At 56.7% G+C, this 26,180-nt stretch overlaps 1 protein-coding gene across 1 annotated transcript in view; it reads left to right on the forward strand.

Moving 5' to 3' along the window:
* Positions 1–26,180, forward strand: part of LOC142475184 (maestro heat-like repeat-containing protein family member 1) — a 53,005-nt gene that overhangs the window by 16,655 nt on the left and 10,170 nt on the right. The window contains exons 2-7 of the mRNA XM_075581159.1: positions 9,835–9,957; positions 12,719–12,798; positions 12,989–13,106; positions 13,385–13,480; positions 13,564–13,668; positions 15,759–15,803. Of these exons, the coding sequence (XP_075437274.1) occupies positions 9,874–9,957; positions 12,719–12,798; positions 12,989–13,106; positions 13,385–13,480; positions 13,564–13,668; positions 15,759–15,803 (528 nt within the window). The 5' untranslated portion in view covers positions 9,835–9,873. The remainder of the gene's footprint in view (positions 1–9,834; positions 9,958–12,718; positions 12,799–12,988; positions 13,107–13,384; positions 13,481–13,563; positions 13,669–15,758; positions 15,804–26,180) is intronic.

The raw sequence follows: 26,180 nt of genomic DNA on the forward strand, positions 1-26,180 counted from the left end.
TGTATATGTATACACACACGTACACGCAAAGCAGTGTATATGTATACACACACGTACACGCAAAGCAGTGTATATGTATACACACACGTACACGCAAAGCAGTGTATATGTATACACACACGTACACGCAAAGCAGTGTATATGTATAGACACACGTACACGCAAAGCAGTGTATATGTATACACACACGTACACGCAAAGCAGTGTATATGTATACACACACGTACACGCAAAGCAGTGTATATGTATACACACACGTACACGCAAAGCAGTGTATATGTATACACACACGTACACGCAAAGCAGTGTATATGTATACACACACGTACACGCAAAGCAGTGTATATGTATACACACACGTACACGCAAAGCAGTGTATATGTATACACACACGTACACGCAAAGCAGTGTATATGTATACACACACGTACACGGAAAGCAGTGTATATGTATACACACACGTACACGGAAGCAGTGCATACATCTTTACATATATGCATTGATTTGCATGTACGTGAGTATACATACACAGTGCTTTGCATGTAAAGATGTATGCACTGATTTGCATGTACATGTGAGTATACATACACACTGCTTTGCATGTAAAGATGTATGCACTGATTTGCATGTACGTGAGTATACATACACACTGCTTTGCATGTAAAGATGTATGCACTGATTTGCATGTACGTGTGAGTATACATACACACTGCTTTGCATGTAAAGATGTATGCACTGATTTACATGTACGTGTGAGTATACATACACACTGCTTTGCATGTAAAGATGTATGCACTGATTTACATGTACGTGTGAGTATACATACACACTGCTTTGCATGTACGTGAGTATACATACACACTGCTTTGCATGTAAAGATGTATGCACTGATTTACATGTACGTGTGAGTATACATACACACTGCTTTGCATGTAAAGATGTATGCACTGATTTGCATGTACGTGAGTATACATACACACTGCTTTGCATGTAAAGATGTATGCACTGATTTGCATGTACGTGTGAGTATACATACACACTGCTTTGCATGTAAAGATGTATGCACTGATTTGCATGTACGTGTGAGTATACATACACACTGCTTTGCATGTAAAGATGTATGCACTGATTTGCATGTACGTGTGAGTATACATACACAGTGCTTTGCATGTAAAGATGTATGCACTGATTTGCATGTACGTGAGTATACATACACACTGCTTTGCATGTAAAGATGTATGCACTGATTTGCACGTACGTGTGAGTATACATACACAGTGCTTTGCATGTAAAGATGTATGCACTGATTTGCATGTACGTGTGAGTATACATACACACTGCTTTGCATGTAAAGATGTATGCACTGATTTGCATGTACGTGTGAGTATACATACACACTGCTTTGCATGTAAAGATGTATGCACTGATTTGCACGTACGTGTGAGTATACATACACACTGCTTTGCATGTAAAGATGTATGCACTGATTTGCACGTACGTGTGAGTATACATACACAGTGCTTTGCATGTAAAGATGTATGCACTGATTTGCATGTACGTGTGAGTATACATACACACTGCTTTGCATGTAAAGATGTATGCACTGATTTGCATGTACGTGTGAGTATACATACACAGTGCTTTGCATGTAAAGATGTATGCACTGATTTGCATGTACGTGTGAGTATACATACACAGTGCTTTTCATGTAAAGATGTATGCACTGATTTGCATGTACGTGTGAGTATACATACACACTGCTTTGCATGTAAAGATGTATGCACTGATTTGCATGTACGTGTGAGTATACATACACACTGCTTTGCATGTAAAGATGTATGCACTGATTTGCATGTACGTGAGTATACATACACACTGCTTTGCATGTAAAGATGTATGCACTGATTTACATGTACGTGTGAGTATACATACACACTGCTTTGCATGTAAAGATGTATGCACTGATTTGCATGTACGTGTGAGTATACATACACAGTGCTTTGCATGTAAAGATGTATGCACTGATTTGCATGTACGTGTGAGTATACATACACACTGCTTTGTATCTTTACATACAAAGCAGTGTGTGTCAGTCTCTGTCGTTGTTTGGTATATCATTCTGTTCGTCATTTGCATCTCACTGTACCCCCATTATACCAGCGTGAGGGTGCGTGCGTGGGTGTGAGGGCGCGTGTGTGTGAGCGTGCGTGGGTGTGAGGGTGCGTGCGTGGGTGTGAGGGCGCGTGTGTGTGAGCGTGCGTGGGTGTGAGGGTGCGTGCGTGGGTGTGAGGGCGCGTGTGTGTGAGCGTGCGTGGGTGTGAGGGTGCGTGCGTGGGTGTGAGGGCGCGTGTGTGTGAGCGTGCGTGGGTGTGAGGGTGCGTGCGTGGGTGTGAGGGCGCGTGTGTGTGAGCGTGCGTGGGTGTGAGGGTGCGTGCGTGGGTGTGAGGGCGCGTGTGTGTGAGCGTGCGTGGGTGCGTGCGTGGGTGTGAGGGCGCGTGTGTGTGAGCGTGCGTGGGTGTGAGGGTGCGTGCGTGGGTGTGAGGGCGCGTGTGTGTGAGCGTGCGTGGGTGTGAGCGTGCGTGGGTGTGAGGGCGCGTGTGTGTGAGCGTGCGTGGGTGTGAGGGTGCGTGCGTGGGTGTGAGGGCGCGTGTGTGTGAGGGTGCGTGCGTGGGTGTGAGGGCGCGTGCGTGGGTGTGAGGGCGCGTGTGTGTGAGGGTGCGTGCGTGGGTGTGAGGGCACGTGTGTGTGAGCGTGCGTGGGTGTGAGGGCGCGCGCGTGCGTGGGTGTGAGGGCGCGTGCGTGGGTGTGAGGGCGCGTGCGTGGGTGTGAGGGCGCGTGTGTGTGAGGGTGCGTGCGTGGGTGTGAGGGCACGTGCGTGGGTGTGAGGGCGCGCGCGTGCGTGGGTGTGAGGGCACGTGTGTGTGTGTGAGGGCGCGCAGGTGCATGCGTGTGTGTAAGGGCGCGTGCGTGGGTGTGAGGGCGCGCGGGTGCATGCGTGTGTGTGAGGGCGCGCGGGTGCGTGCGTGGGTGTGAGGGCGCGTGTGTGTGTGAGGGCGCGCAGGTGCATGCGTGTGTGTGAGGGCGCGTGCGTGGGTGTGAGGGCGCGCGGGTGCATGCGTGTGTGTGAGGGCGCGCGGGTGCGTGCGTGGGTGTGAGGGCGCGCAGGTGCATGCGTGTGTGTGAGGGCGCGCGGGAGCGTGCGTGTGTGCGTGTGTGTGTGAGGGTGCGTGTGTGCGTGTGTGCGTGTGTGTGAGGGCGCGCGGGTGCGTGCGTGTGGGTGTGAGGGCACGCGGGAGCGTGGGTGTGAGGGAGCGTGTGAGGGTGCGTGCGTGTGTGTGTGTGTGAGGGTGCGTGTGTGTGCGCGCGTGCGTGTGTGTGTGTGTGAGGGCGCGCTGGTGCGTGTGTGGGTGCGCGGTTGCGTGTGTGTGTGTGCGTGTGTGTGAGGGCGCGCGGGTGCGTGTGTGTGCGTGTGTGTGTGTGTGTGTGTGTGTGTGTGAGGGCGCGCGGGTGTGTGTGTGCGTGTGTGTGTGGGCGCGCGGGAGCGTGTGTGTGTGTGAGGGCGCGCGGGTGCGTGTGTGTGAGGGCGCGCGTGTGTGTGAGGGCGCGCGTGTGTGAGAGCGCGCGTGTGTGTGAGGGCGCACGTGTGTGTGAGGGCGCGCGTGTGTGTGAGGGCGCGCGGGTGCGTGCGTGGGTGCGCGTGTGTGTGTGTGTGTGTGTGTGTGTGTGTGTGAGGGCGCGTGTGTGTGTGTGTGAGGGCGCGGGTGTGAGTGAGGGTGCGCGGGAGCGTGTGTGTGTGTGAGGGCGCGCGGGTGCGTGTGGGTGTGAGGGCGCGCTGTTGCGTGCGCGTGTGTGTGTGTGTGTGTGTGTGTGTGTGTGTGGGCGCGCGAGTGCGCGTGTGTGAGGGCGTGAGGGCGTGTGTGTGTGTGTGTGTGTGTGTGTGTGTGAGGGCGCGGGTGTGTGTGTGTGAGGGCGCGCGGGTACGTGTGTGTGTGAGGGCGCGCGGGTGCGTGGGTGGGTGTGTGTGTGTGTGTGTGTGTGTGTGTGGGCGCGGGTGTGTGGGTGTGAGGGCGCGCGGGTGCGTGCGTGTGGGTGAGGGTGCGCGGGAGCGTGTGTGTGTGTGTGAGGGCGCGCGGGTGCGTGTGGGTGTGAGGGCGCGCTGTTGCGTGTGTGTGTGTGTGTGTGTGTGGGCGCGGGTGTGTGTGTGTGTGAGGGCGCGCGGGTACGTGTGTGTGTGAGGGCGCGCGGGTGCGTGGGTGAGGGTGCGCGGGAGCATGTGTGTGTGTGTGTGAGGGCGCGCGCGTGCGTGGGTGTGAGGGCGCGCGGGTGCGTGGGTGTGAGGGCGCGCGGGTGCGTGCGTGTGGGTGAGGGTGCGCGGGAGCATGTGTGTGTGAGGGCGCGCGGGTGCGGGGGCGCGCGGGTGCGTGGGTGTGAGGGTGTGAGGGCGTGCGGGTGCGTGCGTGGGTGTGAGGGCGCGCAGGTGCGTGTGTGTGTGTGTGTGCGTGTGTGTGAGGGTGCGTGTGTGTGAGGGCGCGCGGGTGCGTGCGTGGGTGTGAGGGCGTGCGGGTGCGTGCGTGGGTGTGAGGGTGCGTGTGTGTGTGTGTGCGTGTGTGTGAGGGTGCGTGCGTGGGTGTGAGGGCGCGCGTGTGTGTGTGTGTGCGTGTGTGTGCGTGTGTGTGTGTGAGGGCGCGTGTGTGTGTGTGTGTGTGTGTGTGTGTGTGTGTGTGAGGGCGCGTGTGTGTGTGTGTGAGGGCGCGGGTGTGTGGGTGTGAGTGAGGGTGCGCGGGAGCGTGTGTGTGTGTGAGGGCGCGCGGGTGCGTGTGGGTGTGAGGGCGCGCTGTTGCGTGCGCGTGTGTGTGTGTGTGTGTGTGTGTGTGTGTGGGCGCGCGAGTGCGCGTGTGTGAGGGCGTGAGGGCGTGTGTGTGTGTGTGTGTGTGTGTGTGTGTGAGGGCGCGGGTGTGTGTGTGTGAGGGCGCGCGGGTACGTGTGTGTGTGAGGGCGCGCGGGTGCGTGGGTGGGTGTGTGTGTGTGTGTGTGTGTGTGTGTGTGGGCGCGGGTGTGTGGGTGTGAGGGCGCGCGGGTGCGTGCGTGTGGGTGAGGGTGCGCGGGAGCGTGTGTGTGTGTGTGAGGGCGCGCGGGTGCGTGTGGGTGTGAGGGCGCGCTGTTGCGTGTGTGTGTGTGTGTGTGTGTGGGCGCGGGTGTGTGTGTGTGTGAGGGCGCGCGGGTACGTGTGTGTGTGAGGGCGCGCGGGTGCGTGGGTGAGGGTGCGCGGGAGCATGTGTGTGTGTGTGTGAGGGCGCGCGCGTGCGTGGGTGTGAGGGCGCGCGGGTGCGTGGGTGTGAGGGCGCGCGGGTGCGTGCGTGTGGGTGAGGGTGCGCGGGAGCATGTGTGTGTGAGGGCGCGCGGGTGCGGGGGCGCGCGGGTGCGTGGGTGTGAGGGTGTGAGGGCGTGCGGGTGCGTGCGTGGGTGTGAGGGCGCGCAGGTGCGTGTGTGTGTGTGTGTGCGTGTGTGTGAGGGTGCGTGTGTGCGTGTGTGCGTGTGTGAGGGCGCGCGGGTGCGTGCGTGGGTGTGAGGGCGTGCGGGTGCGTGCGTGGGTGTGAGGGTGCGTGTGTGTGTGTGTGCGTGTGTGTGAGGGTGCGTGCGTGGGTGTGAGGGCGCGCGTGTGTGTGTGTGTGCGTGTGTGTGCGTGTGTGTGCGTGTGTGTGTGTGCGTGTGTGCGTGTGTGAGGGCGCGCGGGTGCGTGCGTGGGTGTGAGGGCGTGCGGGTGCGTGCGTGGGTGTGAGGGCGCGCGGGTGCGTGCGTGTGTGTGTGCGTGTGTGTGAGGGTGCGTGCGTGGGTGTGAGGGCGCGCGGGTGCGTGCGTGGGTGTGTGGGCGCGCGGGAGCGTGCGTGGGTGTGTGGGCGCGCGGGTGCGTGCGTGGGTGTGAGGGCGCGCGTGGGTGTGAGGGCGCGCGGGTGCGTGCGTGGGTGTGAGGGCGTGGGTGTGAGGGCGTGCGGGTGCGTGCGTGGGTGTGAGGGCGCGCGGGTGCGTGCGTGGGTGTGAGGGCGCGCGGGTGCGTGCGTGGGTGTGAGGGCGCGCGGGTGTGAGGGCGCGCGGGTGCGTGCGTGGGTGTGAGGGCGCGCGGGTGCGTGCGTGGGTGTGAGGGCGCGCGGGTGCGTGCGTGGGTGTGAGGGCGCGCGGGTGCGTGCGTGGATGTGAGGGCGCGCGGGTGCGTGCGTGGGTGTGAGGGCGCGCGGGTGTGTGTGAGGGTGTGAGGGCGCGCGGGTGCGTGCGTGGGTGTGAGGGCGCGCGGGTGCGTGCGTGGGTGTGAGGGCGTGCGGGTGCGTGCGTGGGTGTGTGGGCGCGTGGGTGTGAGGGCGTGCGGGTGCGTGCGTGGGTGTGAGGGCGCGCGGGTGCGTGCGTGGGTGGGTGCGCGCGTGGGTGTGAGGGCGTGCGGGTGTGAGGGCGCGCGGGTGCGTGCGTGTGTTATAGGAGCAGCGGGCGGGGTGAGAATGACCGCGTCTCCCACATGGGCCTCATAGAAACATCGGGGCTTAGTCTGGGAGCCCCAAAACAGCCCGCGCTCTGCTGAAAAACCCGTTTATGTCCCACTTTGGGGCTTCTACTGTAGAATAAATCTGCGATTATGGTCCCTGCGCGTCTGCGTGCGAACGCGCGCGCCACCGCCGCAGCGATACGGGAACCGTGCTGCAGGAGATTGTAGGCGTGTTGCGGGTGCGTGGTGGACGCCTCCCGAAGCTGGTTCGCCCTCGTTGGCTGATCCGGCTCACGTGCGCTGACGTCACGCGGCAGCCTCCTGAAATCGGAGATTTTCTTGCGTGCTGAGAGCGCTGCCGCTTCAGCGCGCTACCTTACCGGCAGCTGTGCAGACACCTTTTTTATTTGGTTACAACAAAAAACAAACAAAGATGCCCAAAGCTACTTCCAATGTGACAACAACACACAGTGCAGGACCTATATATTCTCTTAAAGGGTCATTTAGTTCAACCCTTTGGCCAAAGCGTCTTAAGCCGGCTGCCTCTTCCAAGGCTGACCGTAGCAGGGTCTAACCCGCCCACTGCGGGATATACATACAGTGGTGTGAAAAAGAAAGTGCACCCTCTCCGAATTCCCTGGTGTTACATATCGGGGAATAATAACAATCATCTGTTCCTTAGCAGGTCTTAAAATGAGGTAAATACAACCTCAGGTCAACAACAACACGTGACATATTACACCGTGTGTGTGTGTGTGTGTGTGTGTGTGTGTGTGTGTGTGTGTATGACATATTACACCGTGTGTGTGTGTGTGTGTGTGTGTGTGTGTGTGTGTGTGTGTGTACACATGACATATTACACAGTGTCATGATTTATTTAACAAAAATAAAGCCAAAATGGAGAAGCTGTGTGTGAAAAACTAAGTACACCTTATGATTCAATAGCTTGTAGAACCACCTTTAGCAGCAATAACTTGAAGTAATCGTTTTCTGTATGACTTTATCAGTCTCTCACATCGTTGTGGAGGAATTTTGGCCCACTCTTCTTTACAACGTTGCTTCAGTTCATTGAGGTTTGCGGGCATTTGTTTATGCACAGCTCTCTTAAGGTCCAGCCACAGCATTTCAATCGGGTTGAGGTCTGGACTTTGACTGGGCCATTGCAACACCTTGATTCTTTTTCAGCCATTCTGTTGTAGATTTGCTGGTGTGCTTGGGATCATTGTCCTGTTGCATGACCCAATTTTGGCCAAGCTTTAGCTGTCGGACAGATGGCCTCACATTTGACTCTAGAATACTTTGGTATACAGAAGAGTTCATGGTCGATTCAATGACTGCAAGGTTCCCAGGTCCTGTGGCTGCATAACAAGCCCAAATCATCACCCCTCCACCACCGTGCTTGACAGTTGGTATGAGTTGTTTGTGCTGATATGCTGTGTTTGGTTTTCGCCAAACGTGGCGCTGTGCATTATGGCCAAACATCTCCATTTTGGTCTCGTCTGTCCAAAGGACATTGTTCCAGAAGTCTTGTAGTTTGTTCAGATGCAACTTTGCAAACCTAAGCCGTGCTGCCATATTCTTTTTAGAGAGAAGAGGCTTTCTCCTGGCAACCCTTCCAAACAAACCGTACTTGTGCAGTCTTTTTCTAATTGTACTGTTATTAACTTTAACATGTAACATGCTAACTGAGGCCTGTAGAGTCTGAGATGTAACTCTTGGGTATTTTGCAATTTCTCTGAGCATTCCTCGGTCTGACCTTGGGGTGAATTTGCTGGGACGTCCACTCCTGGGGAGATTGGCAACTGTCTTGAATGTTTTCCACTTTTGAATAATCTCTCTCACGGTAGAATGATGGACTTTAAATTGTTTGGAAATGGCCTTGTAACCCTTCCCAGATTGATGGGCAGCAACAATTGCTTCTCTAAGATCATTGCTGATGTCTTTCCTCCTTGGCATTGTGTTAACACACACCTGAATGCTCCAGACCAGCAAACTGCTAAAACTTCGGCTTTTATAGAGATGGTCACACTTGCTGATGATCAATTTATCAAAGGCATTTGATTAGCAGCACCTGTCTGCTACTTAGCATCTTAATTCCTATGGAAGCAGTAAGGGTGTACTTAGTTTTTCACACATAGCTTCTCCATTTTGGCTTTATTTTTGTTAAATAAATCATGACTGTGTAATATGTCATGTGTACACACACACACACACACACACACACACACACACACACACACACACACACACACACACACACACACACACACACACACACACACACACACACACACACACACACACACACACACACACACACACAGTGTAATATGTCGTGTTGTTGTTCATCTGAGGTTGTATTTACCTAATTTTTAGACCTGCTAAGGAACAGATGATTGTTATTATTCCCTGATATGTAACACCAGGGAATTCAGAGAGGGTGTACTTTCTTTTTCACACAACTGTGTATATATATGTATATGTGTGTATGTATATGTGTGTGTGTATATATATATATGTATAATGTGGTAGTGTTTGGGGTTTCTCAGAGCTTGTTGGGTATCTGTGTGTTTAACTATGTGCAGCTGGTCTCAGCTGTTTTTGGGAGCTTAGTGCCCCCCCCAAGGTTTAAGCTCGCCCCTCCCCCCAAGGTTTAAGCTCGCCCCTCCCCCCCAAGGTTTAAGCTCGCCCCTTCCCCCAAGGTTTAAGCTCGCCCCTCCCCCCCAAGGTTTAAACTCGCCCCTCCCCCCCAAGGTTTAAGCTCGCCCCTCCCCCCCAAGGTTTAAGCTCGCCCCTCCCCACTTTCCAGGTTGGCAGGTCAGTTCCCTTTTTTATTTGGACTAGCAATTGAGCTCACCTAATACTGCCGACTCCTTTACTCCGCCCTATCGCAGCTGGACTAGCACGGCTAGGTCTACTTACTGTCTTATTTAGCACGGTCGTGTGTCGCGTCTCCTACTCTATTCTCCTCAACCGCCCCTGCTGTGAGGCTATGCCATGAAGTACTACTTCACCAATGTCCCCCGCGTCTGCCAGCCTCCATCTTCATAGCAATGGCGTCTCGTTCCAGCGCTTCTCGTTCTACGACGTATGCCCATTTCCCTTCCTACTTGGGAATCAAGGTCAGATAATAGATTTCCGATATCTTCTCTTTCCTTCACCGGTGCTCCATGGTCGAGTCAGGACCTGACCATGTACACGTACAATATACTTTCATAAGATGAACTGCTACTCATCCATGGACCTAATTATATGTTCTCGCCTGCGCTCTCTTGCTCTTTCTAGAAGTTGGGAGGTGACCATACTCATATGTTGCATGTTCTCGATGTAACGTTCTGCGCTCTCTTCCGTCTCTTTCTCAGGACCTGACTCTGAAGCTGTGCCTTATTAGAAGCATCTCCATGATCGGTCTGGCCATCTGTAACAGTTCCCAGGCCGGATTCTTTGTCTTCTCCCGTAAGGCAGAGCTTATCTCCCAGCTCATGGTGAGTGAGGGGAAGGAGCGGGGAGCAGAGGATACCAGATGTATGGAGAGACTTCCTAATGTGTGTTATGTCTGGGTCCATGACAAATGGTGGTGTGTCTGGGTCCGTTGATAAATGGTGGCGTTTCTGGGTCCGTTGATGGTGGCGTTTCTGGGTCCGTTGATGGTGGCGTGTCTGGGTCCATTGACAAATGTTGACGTGTCTGGTTCCGTTGGTAAATGGGGGCGTGTCTGGCTTCCTTGACGAATGGTGGCGTGTCGGGGTCCCCTGACGAATGGTGGCGTGTCGGGGTCCCCTGACGAATGGTGGCGTGTCGGGGTCCCCGGACAAATGGTGGCGTGTCGGGGTCCCCGGACAAATGGTGGCGTGTCGGGGTCCCCTGACGAATGGTGGTGTGTCGGGGTCCCCTGACGAATGGTGGCATGTCGGGGTCCCCTGACGAATGGGGGCGTGTCGGGGTCCCCTGACGAATGGGGGCGTGTCGGGGTCCCCTGACGAATGGTGGCGTGTCGGGGTCCCCTGACGAATGGCGGCATGTCGGGGTCCCCTGACGAATGGTGGCGTGTCGGGGTCCCCTGACGAATGGTGGCGTGTCGGGGTCCCCTGACGAATGGTGGCGTGTCGGGGTCCCCTGACGAATGGTGGCGTGTCGGGGTCCCCTGACGAGTGGTGGCGTGTCGGGGTCCCCGGACGAATGGTGGCGTGTCGGGGTCCCCTGACGAATGGTGGCGTGTCGGGGTCCCCTGACGAATGGTGGCGTGCCGGGGTCCCTGACGAATGGTGGCGTGTCGGGGTCCCCTGACGAATGGTGGCGTGTCGGGGTCCCCTGACGAATGGTGGCATGTCGGGGTCCCCTGACGAATGGTGGCGTGTTGGGGTCCCCTGACGAACGGTGGCGTGTCGGGGACCCCTGACGAACGGTGGCGTGTCGGGGTCCCCGGACGAATGGGGGCGTGTCGGGGTCCCCGGACGAATGGTGGCATGTCGGGGTCCCCTGATGAATGGGGGCGTGTCGGGGTCCCCGGACGAAAGGTGGCGTGTCGGGGTCCCCTGACGAAAGGTGGCGTGTCGGGGTCCCCTGACGAATGGTGGCGTGTCGGGGTCCCCTGACGAGTGGTGGCGTGTCGGGGTCCCCTGACGAACGGTGGCGTGTCTGGGCCCCTGACGAATGGTGACGTCTCCGGGCCCCTGACGAATGGGGGCGTGTCGGGGTCCCCGGACGAATGGGGGCGTGTCGGGGTCCCCTAACGAATGGGGGCGTGTCGGGGTTCCCTGACGAATGGTGGCGTGTCGGGGTCCCCTGACGAATGGTGGCGTGTCGGGGTCCCCTGACGAATGGTGGCGTGTCGGGGTCCCCGGACGAATGGTGGCGTGTCGGGGTCCCCGTACGAATGGTGGCGTGTCGGGGTCCCCTGACGAATGGTGGCGTGTCGGGGTCCCCTGACGAATGGGGGCGTGTCGGGGTCCCCTGACGAATGGTGGCGTGTCGGGGCCCCTGACGAATGGTGGCGTGTCGGGGCCCCTGACGAATGGTGGTGTGTCGGGGTCCCCGGACGAATGGTGGCGTGCGGGGTCCCCGGACGAATGGGGGCGTGTCGGGGTCCCCTGACGAATGGTGGCGTGTCGGGGTCCCCGGACGAATGGTGGCGTGTCGGGGTCCCCTGACGAATGGTGGCGTGTCGGGGTCCCCTGACGAATGGGGGCGTGTCGGGGTCCCCTGACGAATGGTGGGGTGTCGGGGCCCCTGACGAATGGTGGCGTGTCGGGGTCCCCTGACGAATGGTGGCGTGTCGGGGTCCCCTGACGAATGGTGGCGTGTCGGGGTCCCCGGACGAATGGTGGCGTGTCGGGGTCCCCTGACGAATGAGGGCGTGTCGGGGTCCCCTGACGAATGGTGGCGTGTTGGGGTCCCCGGACGAATGGTGGCGTGTCGGGGTCCCCTGACGAATGGTGGCGTGTCGGGGTCCCCTGACGAATGGTGGCGTGTCGGGGTCCCCGGACGAATGGTGGCGTGTCGGGGTCCCCGGACGAATGGTGGTGTGTCGGGGTCCCCGGACGAATGGTGGCGTGTCGGGGTCCCCGGACGAATGGTGGCGTGTCGGGGTCCCCTGACGAATGGTGGCGTGTCGGGGTCCCCTGACGAATGGTGGCGTGTCGGGGTCCCCGGACGAATGGGGGCGTGTCGGGGTCCCCTGACGAATGGTGGCGTGTCGGGGTCCCCGGACGAACGGTGGCGTGTCGGGGTCCCCTGACGAATGGTGGTGTGTCGGGGTCCCCTGACGAATGGTGGTGTGTCGGGGTCCCCTGACGAATGGGGGCGTGTCGTGGTCCCCTGACAAATGGTGGCGTGTCGGGGTCCCCTGACGAATGGTGGCGTGTCGAGGTCCCCTGACGAATGGTGGCGTGTCGGGGTCCCCTGACGAATGGTGGCGTGTCGGGGTCCCCTGACGAATGGTGGCGTGTCGGGGTCCCCTGACGAATGGTGGCGTGTCGGGGTCCCCTGACGAATGGTGGCGTGTCGGGGTCCCCTGACGAATGGTGGCGTCTGGCTCTGTTGTTAAATGGGTCTGACAGACGGACTCACATTGTCACATTCATGGGATTTTCGAGGCTTTGGAGATGACTTGCATTATATACACACGTATACACATGTACACACATGTACACACATACTACATGTATAATACAGGGCCTGTATGTGCTTGGAAGAAGCCATATGTCATTATTATACATTCTTAGCACTCTGTCCTTTGTTTGACAGGAATTCATAAAGTCTGAGCCGGGGGAAGGCTTGAGGTCCCCCCTGCGTCACAGGGCCTTGGTCGCCTGCACTTACCTTGTGTATCCTCTGACACGGCGATGTGACCCCAGTGAGGTCTTGTTCCTTCTCATTGGAACTCCAGCAATTAGCATTGGCAATCAGGCACTAAAGGGGTTAAGGGGGGTCCTGCCAAGTCAGCCATGAGGTAATGGGCACATTGGGGGGTTCGAGGCAGAGCATACAGTGCATTGTTCCTTAACATTCCTTCAGAAAACTGGAGCCCCCCCTTAGTGATGCCAATAAGTCTGATCTGATCAATACCTGTCTGTCCAGCGTCTTCACGCTCCCACCAATCAGCACTGGGATCCCGGGCGAGCTACACAAAGAGGTATACCTGGAACGTGCCGGGTTATAGACTCCACTGTCTCTACATTGTATCCTGTTCTAGATCATGATGTTCTCACTGTTCCTGTATCTCTGCTCTTGTTCTAGATTCTTACCTCTTCCACGGTTCCTGTATCTCTGCTGTTCTCGATTCTGACCTCTGTCTGCGTGTTCTAGACTAGACACTCGATAACCCTGTCTGCTTGTTCTAGACTAGACACTCGATAACCCTGTCTGCTTGTTCTAGACTAGACACTCGATAACCCTGTCTGCTTGTTCTAGACCCTGTACCAGGACACCGTTGATGCTCTGAAGGAGCTACTGAAAAGCCTTTTGCTCTGGAACCTGACCCCGCAGGGTCTGCAGGAAATGTTCCAGGTGAGAGTCGCGGGAGGAGGGCACAGAACTGGGGAGGCACCACGGGGCCCCTAGCTCACACTTTGCTGAATTTACGCCTGCAGGTCCTTGGGCCCTGGATCAAATCCCCCAAGGAGTGTGAGCGTGAGCGGGCGGTGGATGCGAGTGCGGCCCTGCTGGAATTCTATATGCAAAAACTCAATGTCAATGTAAGTGAAGACACACATACTATATAGGGTTCTGACCCGTCCTCCCCCTCCCACTGGGGTTCTGACCCGTCCTCCCCCTCCCACTGGGGTTCTGACCCGTCCTCCCCCTCCCACTGTGGTTCTGACCCCCCCCTCCCACTGGGGTTCTGACCCCCCCCCCCCTGACCTATCCTCCCCTTCCCGCCGGGGTTCTGACCCGTCCTCCCCCCTCCCACTGGGGTTCTGACCCGTCCTCCCCCCTCCCACTGGGGTTCTGACCCGTCCTCCCCCTCCCACTGGGGTTCTGACCCATCCTCCCCCCTCCCACTGGGGTTCTGACCCGTCCTCCCCCTCCCGCTGGGGTTCTTACCCGTCCTCCCCTTCCCGCCGGGGTTCTGACCCGTCCTCTCCCCTTCTACTGGGGTTCTGAACCCCCCTCCCACTGTGGTTCTGACTCCCCCCTCTCCCACTGTGGTTCTGACCCGTCCTCCCCTTCCCGCTGGGGTTCTGACCCGTCCTCTCCCCTCCCACTGGGGTTCTCACCCCCCCCTCCCACTGGGGTTCTGACCCCCCCCCCCCCCTCCGACTGTGGTTCTGACCCGTTCTCCCCTTCCCGCTGGGGTTCTGACCCGTCCTCCCCTTCCCGCTGGGGTTCTGACCCGTCCTCTCCCCTCCCACTGGGGTTCTCACCCCCCCTCCCACTGGGGTTCTGACCCCCCCCCCTCCGACTGTGGTTCTGACCCGTTCTCCCCTTCCCGCTGGGGTTCTGACCCGTCCTCTCCCCTCCCACTGGGGTTCTGACCCGTCCTCCCCCTCCCACTGGGGTTCTGACCCCCCCCCTCCCACTGTGGTTCTGACCCGTCCTCCCCTTCCCGCTGGGGGTTTTGACCCGTCCTCTCCTTCCCGCTGGGGGTTCTGACCCGGCCTCCCCCCTCCCGCTGGGGTTCTGACCCGGCCTCCCCCCTCCCGCTGGGGGTTCTGACCCGGCCTCCCCCCTCCCGCTGGGGTTCTGACCCGGCCTCCCCCCTCCCGCTGGGGTTCTAACCCGGCCTCCCCCCTCCCGCTGGGGTTCTGACCCGGCCTCACCCCTCCCGCTGGGGTTCTGACCCGGCCTCCCCCCTCCCGCTGGGGTTCTGACCCGGCCTCCCCCCTCCCGCTGGGGTTCTGACCCGGCCTCCCCCCTCCCGCTGGGGTTCTGACCCGGCCTCCCCCCTCCCGCTGGGGTTCTGATCCTGCCTCCCCCCTCCCGCTGGGGTTCTGACCCGTCCTCTCCCCTTCCACTGGGGTTCTGCCCCCCCCCTCCCACTGTGGTTCTGAACCCCCCCCTCCCACTGTGGTTCTGACCCCCCCCTCCCACTGTGGTTCTGACCCCCCCCTCCCACTGTGGTTCTGACCTGTCCTCCCCTTCTCGCCGGGGTTCTGACCCGTCCTCTCCCCTTCTACTGGGGTTCTGAACCCCCCTCCCACTGTGGTTCTGACTCCCCCCCCTCCCACTGTGGTTCTGACCCGTCCTCCCCTTCCCGCTGGGGTTCTGACCCGTCCTCTCCCCTCCCACTGGGGTACTCACCCCCCCCCCTCCCACTGGGGTTCTGACCCCCCCCCTCCGACTGTGGTTCTGACCCGTTCTCCCCTTCCCGCTGGGGTTCTGACCCGTCCTCCCCTTCCCGCTGGGGTTCTGACCCGTCCTCTCCCCTCCCACTGGGGTTCTGACCCGTCCTCTCCCCTCCCACTGGGGTTCTGACCCGTCCTCCCCCTCCCACTGGGGTTCTGACCCCCCCCTCCCACTGTGGTTCTGACCCCCCCCTCCCACTGTGGTTCTGACCCGTCCTCCCCTTCCCGCTGGGGTTCTGACCCGGCCTCCCCCCTCCCGCTGGGGTTCTGACCCGTCCTCCCCTTCCCGCTGGGGTTCTGACCCGGCCTCCCCCCTCCCGCTGGGGTTCTGACCCGGCCTCCCCCCTCCCGCTGGGGTTCTGACCCGGCCTCCCGCTGGGGTTCTGACCCGGCCTCCCGCTGGGGTTCTGACCCGGCCTCCCCAGCCCTTGCTCCCCCCACTGGTGATTGTGGAAGGCGGCCCCTGAATGACCCCTAGTAACCCATTGCTTCGTTGGCAGTTCTGTGAGAGCCCCGCACACGGACCCGCCCCCTGCGCCCCTGCGGTGGGTATTATCTCCGTGCTCTGTGTGGGTGGCGCTGGGAGAGGGCGCTTCAGGGGTCTCTGTGCTGTGTGCTTTTGGGGTGACGGGAGAGAGCACCATTTCAGGGGGTCCTCTCGCCGGGGAGATAACGTGAGGCAGCAACGGTTATACCAGCATGTACCTACGGGACAGTCCCTGCCAGGGGCGAGGGGTACTACTGGCAGTGACAGGGTTAAGGGGTCAGTCCCTGCCAGGGGCGAGGGGTACTACTGGCAGTGACAGGGTTAAGGGGTCAGTCCCTGCCAGGGGCGAGGGGTACTACTGGCAGTGACAGGGTTAAGGGGTCAGTCCCTGCCAGGGGCGAGGGGTACTACTGGCAGTGACAGGGTTAAGGGGTCAGTCCCTGCCAGGGGAGAGGGGTAGTACTGGCAGTGACAGGGTTAAGGGGTCAGTCCCTGCCAGGGGCGAGGGGTACTACTGGCAGTGACAGGGTTAAGGGGTCAGTCCCTGCCAGGGGCGAGGGGTACTACTGGCAGTGACAGGGTTAAGGGGTCAGTCCCTGCCAGGGGCGAGGGGTAGTACTGGCAGTGACAGGGTTAAGGGGTCAGTCCCTGCTAGGGGCGAGGGGTAGTACTGGCAGTGACAGGGTTAAGGGGTCAGTCCCTGCCAGGGGCGAGGGGTACTACTGGCAGTGACAGGGTTAAGGGGTCAGTCCCTGCCAGGGGCGAGGGGTAGTACTGGCAGTGACAGGGTTAAGGGGTCAGTCCCTGCTAGGGGCGAGGGGTAGTACTGGCAGTGACAGGGTTAAGGGGTCAGTCCCTGCCAGGGGCGAGGGGTACTACTGGCAGTGACAGGGTTAAGGGGTCAGTCCCTGCCAGGGGCGAGGGGTAGTACTGGCAGTGACAGGGTTAAGGGGTCAGTCCCTGCTAGGGGCGAGGGGTAGTACTGGCAGTGACGGGGTTAAGGGGTCAGTCCCTGCCAGGGGCGAGGGGTACTACTGGCAGTGACGGGGTTAAGGGGTCAGTCCCTGCCAGGGGCGAGGGGTACTACTGGCAGTGACAGGGTTAAGGGGTCAGTCCCTGCCAGGGGCGAGGGGTAGTACTGGCAGTGACAGGGTTAAGGGGTCAGTCCCTGCCAGGGGCGACATGTACTACTGGCAGTGACAGGGTTAAGGGGTCAGTCCCTGCCAGGGGCGACATGTACTACTGGCAGTGACAGGGTTAAGGGGTCAGTCCCTCCTAGGGGCAAAGTGTACTAATGGCAGTGACATGGTTAAGGGGTCAGTCCCTCCTAGGGGCAATGTGTACTAATATCAGTGACAGGGTTAAGGGGTCAGTCCCTCCTAGGGGCAAAGTGTACTAATGGCAGTGACAGGGTTAAGGGGTCAGTCTCCCCTAGGGGCAAAGTGTACTAATGGCAGTGACATGGTTAAGTGGTCAGTCTCTCCTAGGGGAAAAGTGTACTAATGGCAGTGACATGGTTAAGGGGTCAGTCCCTCCTAGGGGCAAAGTGTACTAATGGCAGTGACATGGTTAAGGGGTCAGTCCCTCCTAAGGACAAAGTGTACTAATGGCAGTGACAGGGTTAAGGGGTCAGTCCCCCCTAGGGGCAAAGTGTACTAATGGCAGTGACATGGTTAAGGGGTTTGTCCCTCCTAAGGGCAAAATGTACTAATGGCAGTGACAGGGTTAAGGGGTCTGTCCCTCCTAGGGGCAAAGTGTACTAATGGCAGTGACATGGTTAAGGGGTCAGTCCCTCCTAGGGGCAAAATGTACTAATGGCAGTGACAGGGTTAAGGGGTCAGTCCCTGCCAGGGCCAAAGTCTACTACTGGCAGTGACAGGGTTAAGGGGTCGGTCCCTGCCAGGGGCGAGGTGTACATATAGTCCTTGTGCCCGGTCACTGTGTGTGTATGACCAGTCTCCTGTACGTACAGTCCTTGTGCCCGGTCACTGTGTGTATGACCAGTCCCTCTGTACGTACAGTCCTTGTGCCCGGTCACTGTGTGTATGACCAGTCCCCCTGTACGTATAGTCCTTGTGCCCGGTCACTGTGTGTATGACCAGTCCCTCTGTACGTACAGTCCTTGTGCCCGGTCACTGTGTGTATGACCAGTCCCCCTGTACGTATAGTCCTTGTGCCCGGTCACTATGTGTGTATGACCAGTCTCCTGTACGTATAGTCCTTGTGCCCGGTCACTGTGTGTATGACCAGTCCCCTGTACGTACAGTCCTTGTGCCCGGTCACTGTGTGTGTATGACCAGTCCCCTGTACGTACAGTCCTTGTGCCCGGTCACTGTGTGTATGACCAGTCCCCTGTACGTACAGTCCTTGTGCCCGGTCACTGTGTGTGTATGACCAGTCTCCTGTACGTACAGTCCTTGTGCCCGGTCACTGTGTGTGTATGACCAGTCCCCTGTACGTATAGTCCTTGTGCCCGGTCACTGTGTGTATGACCAGTCCCCTGTACGTACAGTCCTTGTGCCCGGTCACTGTGTGTGTATGACCAGTCCCCTGTACGTATAGTCCTTGTGCCCGGTCACTGTGTGTATGACCAGTCTCCTGTACGTATAGTCCTTGTGCCCGGTCACTGTGTGTATGACCAGTCCCCCTGTACGTATAGTCCTTGTGCCCGGTCACTGTGTGTATGACCAGTCCCCCTGTACGTATAGTCCTTGTGCCCGGTCACTGTGTGTATGACCAGTCCCCCTGTACGTATAGTCCTTACGCCCGGTCACTGTGTGTATGACCAGTCTCCTGCACGTACAGTCCTTGTGCCCGGTCACTGTGTGTATGACCAGTCCCCCTGTACGTATAGTCCTTGTGCCCGGTCACTGTGTGTATGACCAGTCCCCCTGTACGTATAGTCCTTACGCCCGGTCACTGTGTGTATGACCAGTCCCCCTGTACGTATAGTCCTTACGCCCGGTCACTGTGTGTATGACCAGTCCCTCTGTACGTATAGTCCTTGTGCCCGGTCACTGTGTATGACCAGTCTCCTGTACGTATAGTCCTTACGCCCGGTCACTGTGTGTATGACCAGTCTCCTGTACGTATAGTCCTTGTGCCCGGTCACTGTGTGTATGACCAGTCTCCTGTACGTACAGTCCTTGTGCCCGGTCACTGTGTGTATGACCAGTCTCCTGTACGTTTAGTCCTTGTGCCCGGTCACTGTGTGTATGACCAGTCTCCTGTACGTATAGTCCTTACGCCCGGTCACTGTGTGTATGACCAGTCCCTCTGTACGTATAGTCCTTGTGCCCGGTCACTGTGTGTATGACCAGTCCCCTGTACGTACAGTCCTTGTGCCCGGTCACTGTGTGTATGACCAGTCTCCTGCACGTACAGTCCTTGTGCCCGGTCACTGTGTGTATGACCAGTCCCCCTGTACGTATAGTCCTTACGCCCGGTCACTGTGTGTATGACCAGTCCCTCTGTACGTATAGTCCTTGTGCCCGGTCACTGTGTGTATAACCAGTCTCCTGTACGTATAGTCCTTACGCCCGGTCACTGTGTGTATGACCAGTCTACTGTATCTATAGTCCTTGTGCCCGGTCACTGTGTGTGTGTATGACCAGTCCCCTGCACGTACAGTCCTTGTGCCCGGTCACTATGTGTGTATGACCAGTCTCCTGTACATATAGTCCTTCTGCCCGGTCACTGTATGTGTGTATGACCAGTCCCCCTGTACGTATAGTCCTTACGCCGGTCACTGTGTGTATGACCAGTCTCCTGTACGTATAGTCCTTGTGCCCGGTCACTGTGTGTATATCCAGTCTCCTGTACGAATAGTCCTTGTGCCCGGTCACTGTGTGTATATCCAGTCTCCTGCACGTACAGTCCTTGTGCCCGGTTCTATGTGTGTATATCCAGTCTCCTGTACGTATTGTCCTTACGCCCGGTCACTGTGTGTACAGTAGAGGCAACTCTTATTCGGGGCAATTCCCCAAAAAAAACAGGAAACACCCAGGTACATGCTGGGTACATGCCTTAAACTTTCCTTAAACTAGCCCCAACAATTCTGCGTTGATTAATGGCCTATCAGATTAACAGCGGGGGTCCCTGGCAGTCCCATTCAAACTGAATAGGACTGCCAGGGATCCCTGCTGTGTTAATCCTATGGGTCGTTAGTCAATGCAGAAATGCCTTAAACATGCCTCAAACTAGCCCAGAACATACCCAGCACACACCCAGCTCATACCCAGCACACACCCAGCACACACCCAGCACACACCCAGCTCATACCCAGCACATACCCAGCACACACCCAGCACACACCCAGCACACACCCAGCACGTACACAGCACACACCCAGCGCACACCCAGATCATACCCAGCACACACCCAGCACACACCCAGCACACACCCAGATCATACCCAGCACACACCCAGCACACACCCAGCACACACCCAGCACACACCCAGCACACACCCAGCACACACCCAGATCATACCCAGCACACACCCAGCACGTACACAGCACACACCCAGCGCACACCCAGATCATACCCAGCACACACCCAGCACACACCCAGCACACACCCAGATCATACCCAGCACGTACACAGCACGTACACAGCACGTACACAGCACACACCCAGCACATACCCAGCACACACCCAGATCATACCCAGCACACACCCAGCACACACCCAGCACACACCCAGATCATACCCAGCACGTACACAGCGCACACCCAGCACACACCCAGCACACACCCAGCACACACCCAGCACACACCCAGCACATACCCTGAATGTAACCCGGCTAGTTTACGGCAAATGTTAGAATAAACGTTGCCTCTACTGTAAGTCCACGCTCAGGAAGGTTTTGTACCTGGAACCGGGCGCAGATAGTGGAGAGATGTGTGGGGTATGGGGTCACGACAGACGGTCGTTCCAAGAGTCAGTTGGAGGAGGATTTAGAAGAATATGAGGGCAGGATGGCCCCGCCAGCAGACAGTACACAGCCCGGAGTGCAGGAGGTCCCTCCAGCTCCGGGGCTGCAAGGACAGCGGGAGGATGTCAGTGACCGCCTGGAAGAGGGTGGCGTTGTGCCAGGGGGTGCAGATGGATCAGTCGCTGCGGCGACCGGACTGGCTACCTCTGGACTCATTGCACTCCTCACCGCCTGGGGAGAAGGGCTTAGCTATGAACAGCGACTCGAGCTCCTCTCGACAGCGCTTGGAAGGCCCCCTCACTCCCACCTTGTCAGCGGGGAACAGGACGTTCCCAGAGTAACTGCTGTGGAAGCAGCAGAGCCAGCAAATGAATATGTAACCAGCAGAGCCTTGGTGAGCAACGCAGCAGTCCCCAGAGAGGCAGCCATTCCGGCTAGGGGGGACCAGTCTGCACCTCAGCGGACTCCCAAACATACAGTGGGCAGCGACACGCCCTATACTGGGGAGTTCAAGCTTGAGAGACGGTGCTATCATTGCCACAAGGTGGGCCACATCCGGCCACATTGCCCGGACCGTGAGCGGTCTGGGGGACCCCATCAGGGGCAACGTTCACAAGCTGCAGGGCCAGTAACCCAGATTGGGCTGGCCCACACAGAGGAACAGAGCACAGCCAGGGAGCCACAACTAAGAGGGATGTCCCAGGCAGATGCTGCTTTTGTCACCTCAGAGCCAGCAGCAGTGAGCAGAGGATGTCCAAGTGCAAAAGTCGAGATGCAGCCTGCTGATGTCCTGAGCAGGCACTCACGGAGGGTTACCTTTGGTGACCGGCAAGCAGGGAGCTTGCCAGATTTGGGTGCTGCTGTTATTCTGGTGCAGCCAGAAGATTTGCTCCCGGGCACCGGGGTGCAAAGAACCCATCATTTTGGATAGGGGTGCTAATCATGGCATGAGGGAGGTAGGGGTTTTGTCCAGGGAAACTGCTGAGGTGCGCCTTACCAATAACCTGGAGCCTGTGATCTGTGTGGTTGCTGCGGAATTGCCTGCTGTTGCGGCGATTCCTAAGAACCTGTCATCAGGAATCACAGCAGAATCAACCTCTGTCCCCCTGCATTTGGGACCAACGGTTCCAGTGGCCTCTGCGGAGACCAGACAGGTAAGCCAGACTACTGAGTCGCGACCAGTGACTGACTTACTGTTCCCTTTACCTGTCCCTGTTACCCCTGACTTAGAGACTAAGGGTGGGGGGTTAGAATTAGGGACAGCAGATCGGGATGCGGTGAAAGCTGACCCCAGCTTAGAAGGTATGGGACTGCGGGCATCCGAGTCCTGGGAAAGCGGGGGGTCAGACCACAGGCTGTGGCACCGCGGGCTCTGGGGTAGGGAGCCAGGTTCTACCGGGTTAGCCAGGGGCTGGACAGGTAGAAGACGGTTAGTGGGACCCAGGGAGGGTAGGCAGCAAGTGTTGCAGGTAGCCTTCCCCAGTTCACTAGTGGGGCATCAGGGGGTCACTCACATGAGAACCCAGCTGTTGCAGCCTTACTTCTGGCCGGAGGCAGCAGGGGCAGTGGCAGACTTTGGCCACCCCTGGGACGCCTGCCAGCCAGAGGGTAAAGCGGGTGATTATGTGCAGATGCTCCTGAACCTGTTACCAGGAATGGGGAACATGTTTCAGGAAGTAGCTCAGGCAGTGCCAGGCCTCTTAGGTAGGATAGGGTTTCCTATGGGGTCCTAGTTGAGCTAAGGGCCCTGGGAGGTAGGCAGGCAGGGGCAGAAGCCTGGGCTAGGGTAGAGCAGCCTAGGGTCCTGTTCTCAGACAAGCTGGGCAGGGCACATAGTACAAATGAGCCTGTGCTCCCAGGGGATCTGCATCCTCTGCATAAGAATACCTATGGAGTATCAGCAGAGGTGGCAGACAGTGTAGAGAGGAAGGCAAAGGGGGAGTCAGTCTTCAGCCTTCAGAATGGCCTCTGAGTTTGTCAGGGTGCCATTCAGGATGAGGAATGCTCTGGCTACCTCCCACCGCCTGGTCAGGAGGGCACTAGAGAGAGTGCAGAGGTGACATAAAGGGAGAGGGTAGTTGGCTTCAGGCAGATCTGTGGTTTGTATCCAGGACAGGTAGCAGCAGTGCTAGCCCGGGTTAGGGAGACAGGGACGACCAAAGTCTATCACATCAATATGCTCAAGGAGGACATAGCTCTGCCAGATCTCCTAGGGGAGGCTAGGCAGGGAGGTACCAGAGAGCAGGTGGAGATAGGGGCTCAGCTGAGTGTCAGGCAGAGAGCAGATGCCAGGGCTATGCTAGCGCAGTATAGGGCTCTGTTCACAGACAAGCCAGGGAGGACACACATCACTGAGCACCCAGTGCTTACAGGGGATCTGAGACCTCTGCATAAGCACGCTTATAGAGTGTCAGCAGAGGTGAAGGGCAGTATAGAGAGGGAGGTGGAGGAGATGCTGGCCCTAGGGGTAATTGTACCATCCCAGAGCCCTTGGGCTTGTCCGGTAGTCCTAGTGCCTAAGAAGGATGGGACCACCCGGTTCTGTGTGGACTACCGGCAGCTCAATGCAGGGACGGTTTCAGATGCCTACCCCATGCCCCGCATGGATGAGTTGCTGGATGAACTCGCGGGGGCAAGGTATCTGACCACCATGGATCTCAGTAAAGGGTACTGGCTGATCCCTTTGACCCAGGAGGCTAGGGAGAAGTCGGCTTTCATCACCCCAAGTGGCCTCTATGAGTTCTTAGTGATGCCATTTGGGATGAAGAATACACTGGCTACCTACCAACGCCTGGTCAATCGTTTGCTAGAGGGCATGCAAGGGGTTGCAAGGGCTTATCTGGATGATATTGCTGTGTTCAGTAACTCCTGGGAATCACACTTACTTCATGTAGCTGCGGTGCTAGCCAGGATTAGGGAGGCAGGTCTCACCTTAAAACCCACCAAGTGCTTAGTAGGGATGGCTGAAGTCTTATACCTAGGGCATAGGGTGGGTGGAGGGCACCTCAAGCCAGAACCAGCTAAGGTAGAGGCAGGAGTGCAGTGGCCCACTCCCAAAACCAAGAAGCAGGTCATGGCGTTTCTAGGCACTGCAGGCTACTCCAGGAAGTTTGTTCCCCAGTATAGTGCCATTGCAAAACCCCTGACTGACTTGACCCAGAAGCGACTGTCTGTGCTGGTAGTCTGGTCTCCAGCCTGGGAAAAAGCATTTCAGGCTTTGAAGACTGCACCCATCCTTGCCGCTCCAGATTATTCCAACAAGTTTCTGGTGCCGACAGATGCCTCAGACGTTGGCATTGGTGCTGTGCTCAGCCAGGTGGGGGAGGAGGTCAGGCAACCTCCAATGATGTTTCTTGGCCGCAAGCGGCTGCCCAGAGAAGGGGCATATGCCACTATTGAGAAGGAGTGTCTGGCCATAGTATGGGCGCTAAAGAAGCTACAGCCATCTCTGTATGGCTGAACCTTCACTGTTATCACTGACCATAACCCCCTAAGTTGGTTGCAGAGGGTGTCGGGAGAGAATGCCAAGCTCCTGCGCTGGAGCCTGGCCTTGCAAGAATGTGACTTCACCATTCAGCACAAGAAAGGCAGTGAGCATGGGAACGCTGATGGCCTCTCCCGGCAGGACAATCCCCAAGACCTAATGACTTCAAAAACCCTCAGGTCAGCCCAACCACCAGAGGAGGTGGCCAGGGCAAACCTTGGGCTTTGAGTGGGGGAGGTGTGGTGAAAATGGGGCTAATAAGCGCATTAATAAAGGCAGTGGGCTCGGCTGGTTACCCCTGTTTCATATTGGGGATGAAGGGGTTGATGTTATATGCTGTTCCCCTTTTAAGTCTGCTAATTTAGGAACGGAGTGAGCCAGCACCCTGATTGTTGGTGTGCAGCCTCAGTGTAACCCTCCAAGAACACATATATTGAGGATATGGCTTTGTCATAGGGGAAACATGTATTTTTGATGGAATATTCCATATATATTTAGGCACTGTACCGTGTATGAGTCTCACTAGATGTGCTAAAAACTGAGCTCTGTCTGTGTTTTATGTTATGTCTCTGGTTTTAATGCAATTGCCAGCTCAGTAGCACTCTTCTGACACTCATATGCTTATATATATGTTGTGGGTATTTTGGGGGTTTAATTGGAGCTTGTTAGGTGTCCAGTATGTTTTACAATTCTTGTCCAGCTAGTCATAGCTGATTGGAGGTTGGCAACCTCCTACTTAATTTAAGCTCACCCCCTCCCACATTTAAATGGTTATGGGCTCACTCCATAGCATCTTCCACTCAGGGGAACTTGCCTGCTTGCAGTTTGGCTGTGACATCTCTAATACAGAGTGCTTTTCCTGGTAATGTACAGGTTAATAAAAGCTTCAGCCAGACAGAACTTTGGCTTGCAGTTTGGCTGAGACATCTCTAATACAGAGTGCTTTTCCTGGTAATGTACAGGTTAATAAAAGCTTCAGTCAGACAGAACTTTACAGCTAATATTGACAGATTTACTATAAATCATTCTTCCTGTTATTAAACAGGTTATTAAGAATTTATATTAGCGTTAGGGACCCCTGATATGTGGTCTGCCTTGGCGTTGGCTCAGGGGCTTACAACAATTTTGGCCAAAAATGTCAAACTAAAAGACCATTTACTTATTAGTTATTCCATATATATTTAGGCACTGTACCGTGTATGAGTCTCACTAGATGTGCTAAAAACTGAGCTCTGTCTGTGTTTTATGTTATGTCTCTGGTTTTAAGGTTCTGATAGGAGGAAGATAATTCCTTGCCAATGGGATGAGGCTAATGTAACACTTCAGAGGCCCTTGTCCTTAAAAAGGCCTGTACCCCTCATTCCTGTGTTGTTGCTGTTGTTACCTGATTTCTTCAAGCATTTAAATCCCAGAAAACCAGAAAGGACTTTGCACATTCACAGAAGGATTGGACTGGCTATTTATTTGGCAATTTGCAAAAGGACTACATTTTAAAAGACAATCTCCTGGTGCTTTGCACCTTTCTGGACATTATCCTCTGTTTCTCTACCCGTGAGTGTAATTATTAAGTTATTCTGCAGTTGTCGTGTGTTTGCCTATCAAAGGAATAAATCTCAGTTTATTTTGCTCAACCTGTTCTGCTCAATCAGGATCCACGAAATATAAATGTATTATTAAGCGCGTCTCCCGTCACAAGCGTTTAAAACTGGTGGCAGCTGGTGAGATACTGATTGAGCCTATATTCCAGTTTCCTGTGGGGTTCTGTAATATAGTGAGGACCTTGTAGATTGCAAGCTCCTCAGACAAGTGGCAACTTACACACACTTCCAAAGAAGCACGAGATAATTCACTGGTCTCTGGACCTATACCCCAGTGGCACCATACAGAAGAGGCAACTCTTATTCGAACAAAAACCAGTGGCAATTCCCCAAAAACCCAGGAAACACCCAGGTACATTCTGAATACATGCCTTAAACTTTCCTTAAACTAGCCCCAGCATTTCTGCGTTGGTTAATG

The sequence above is a fragment of the Ascaphus truei genome, unplaced genomic scaffold (genome assembly GCF_040206685.1).
Source record: "Ascaphus truei isolate aAscTru1 unplaced genomic scaffold, aAscTru1.hap1 HAP1_SCAFFOLD_1086, whole genome shotgun sequence".
NCBI lineage: Eukaryota > Metazoa > Chordata > Amphibia > Anura > Ascaphidae > Ascaphus > Ascaphus truei.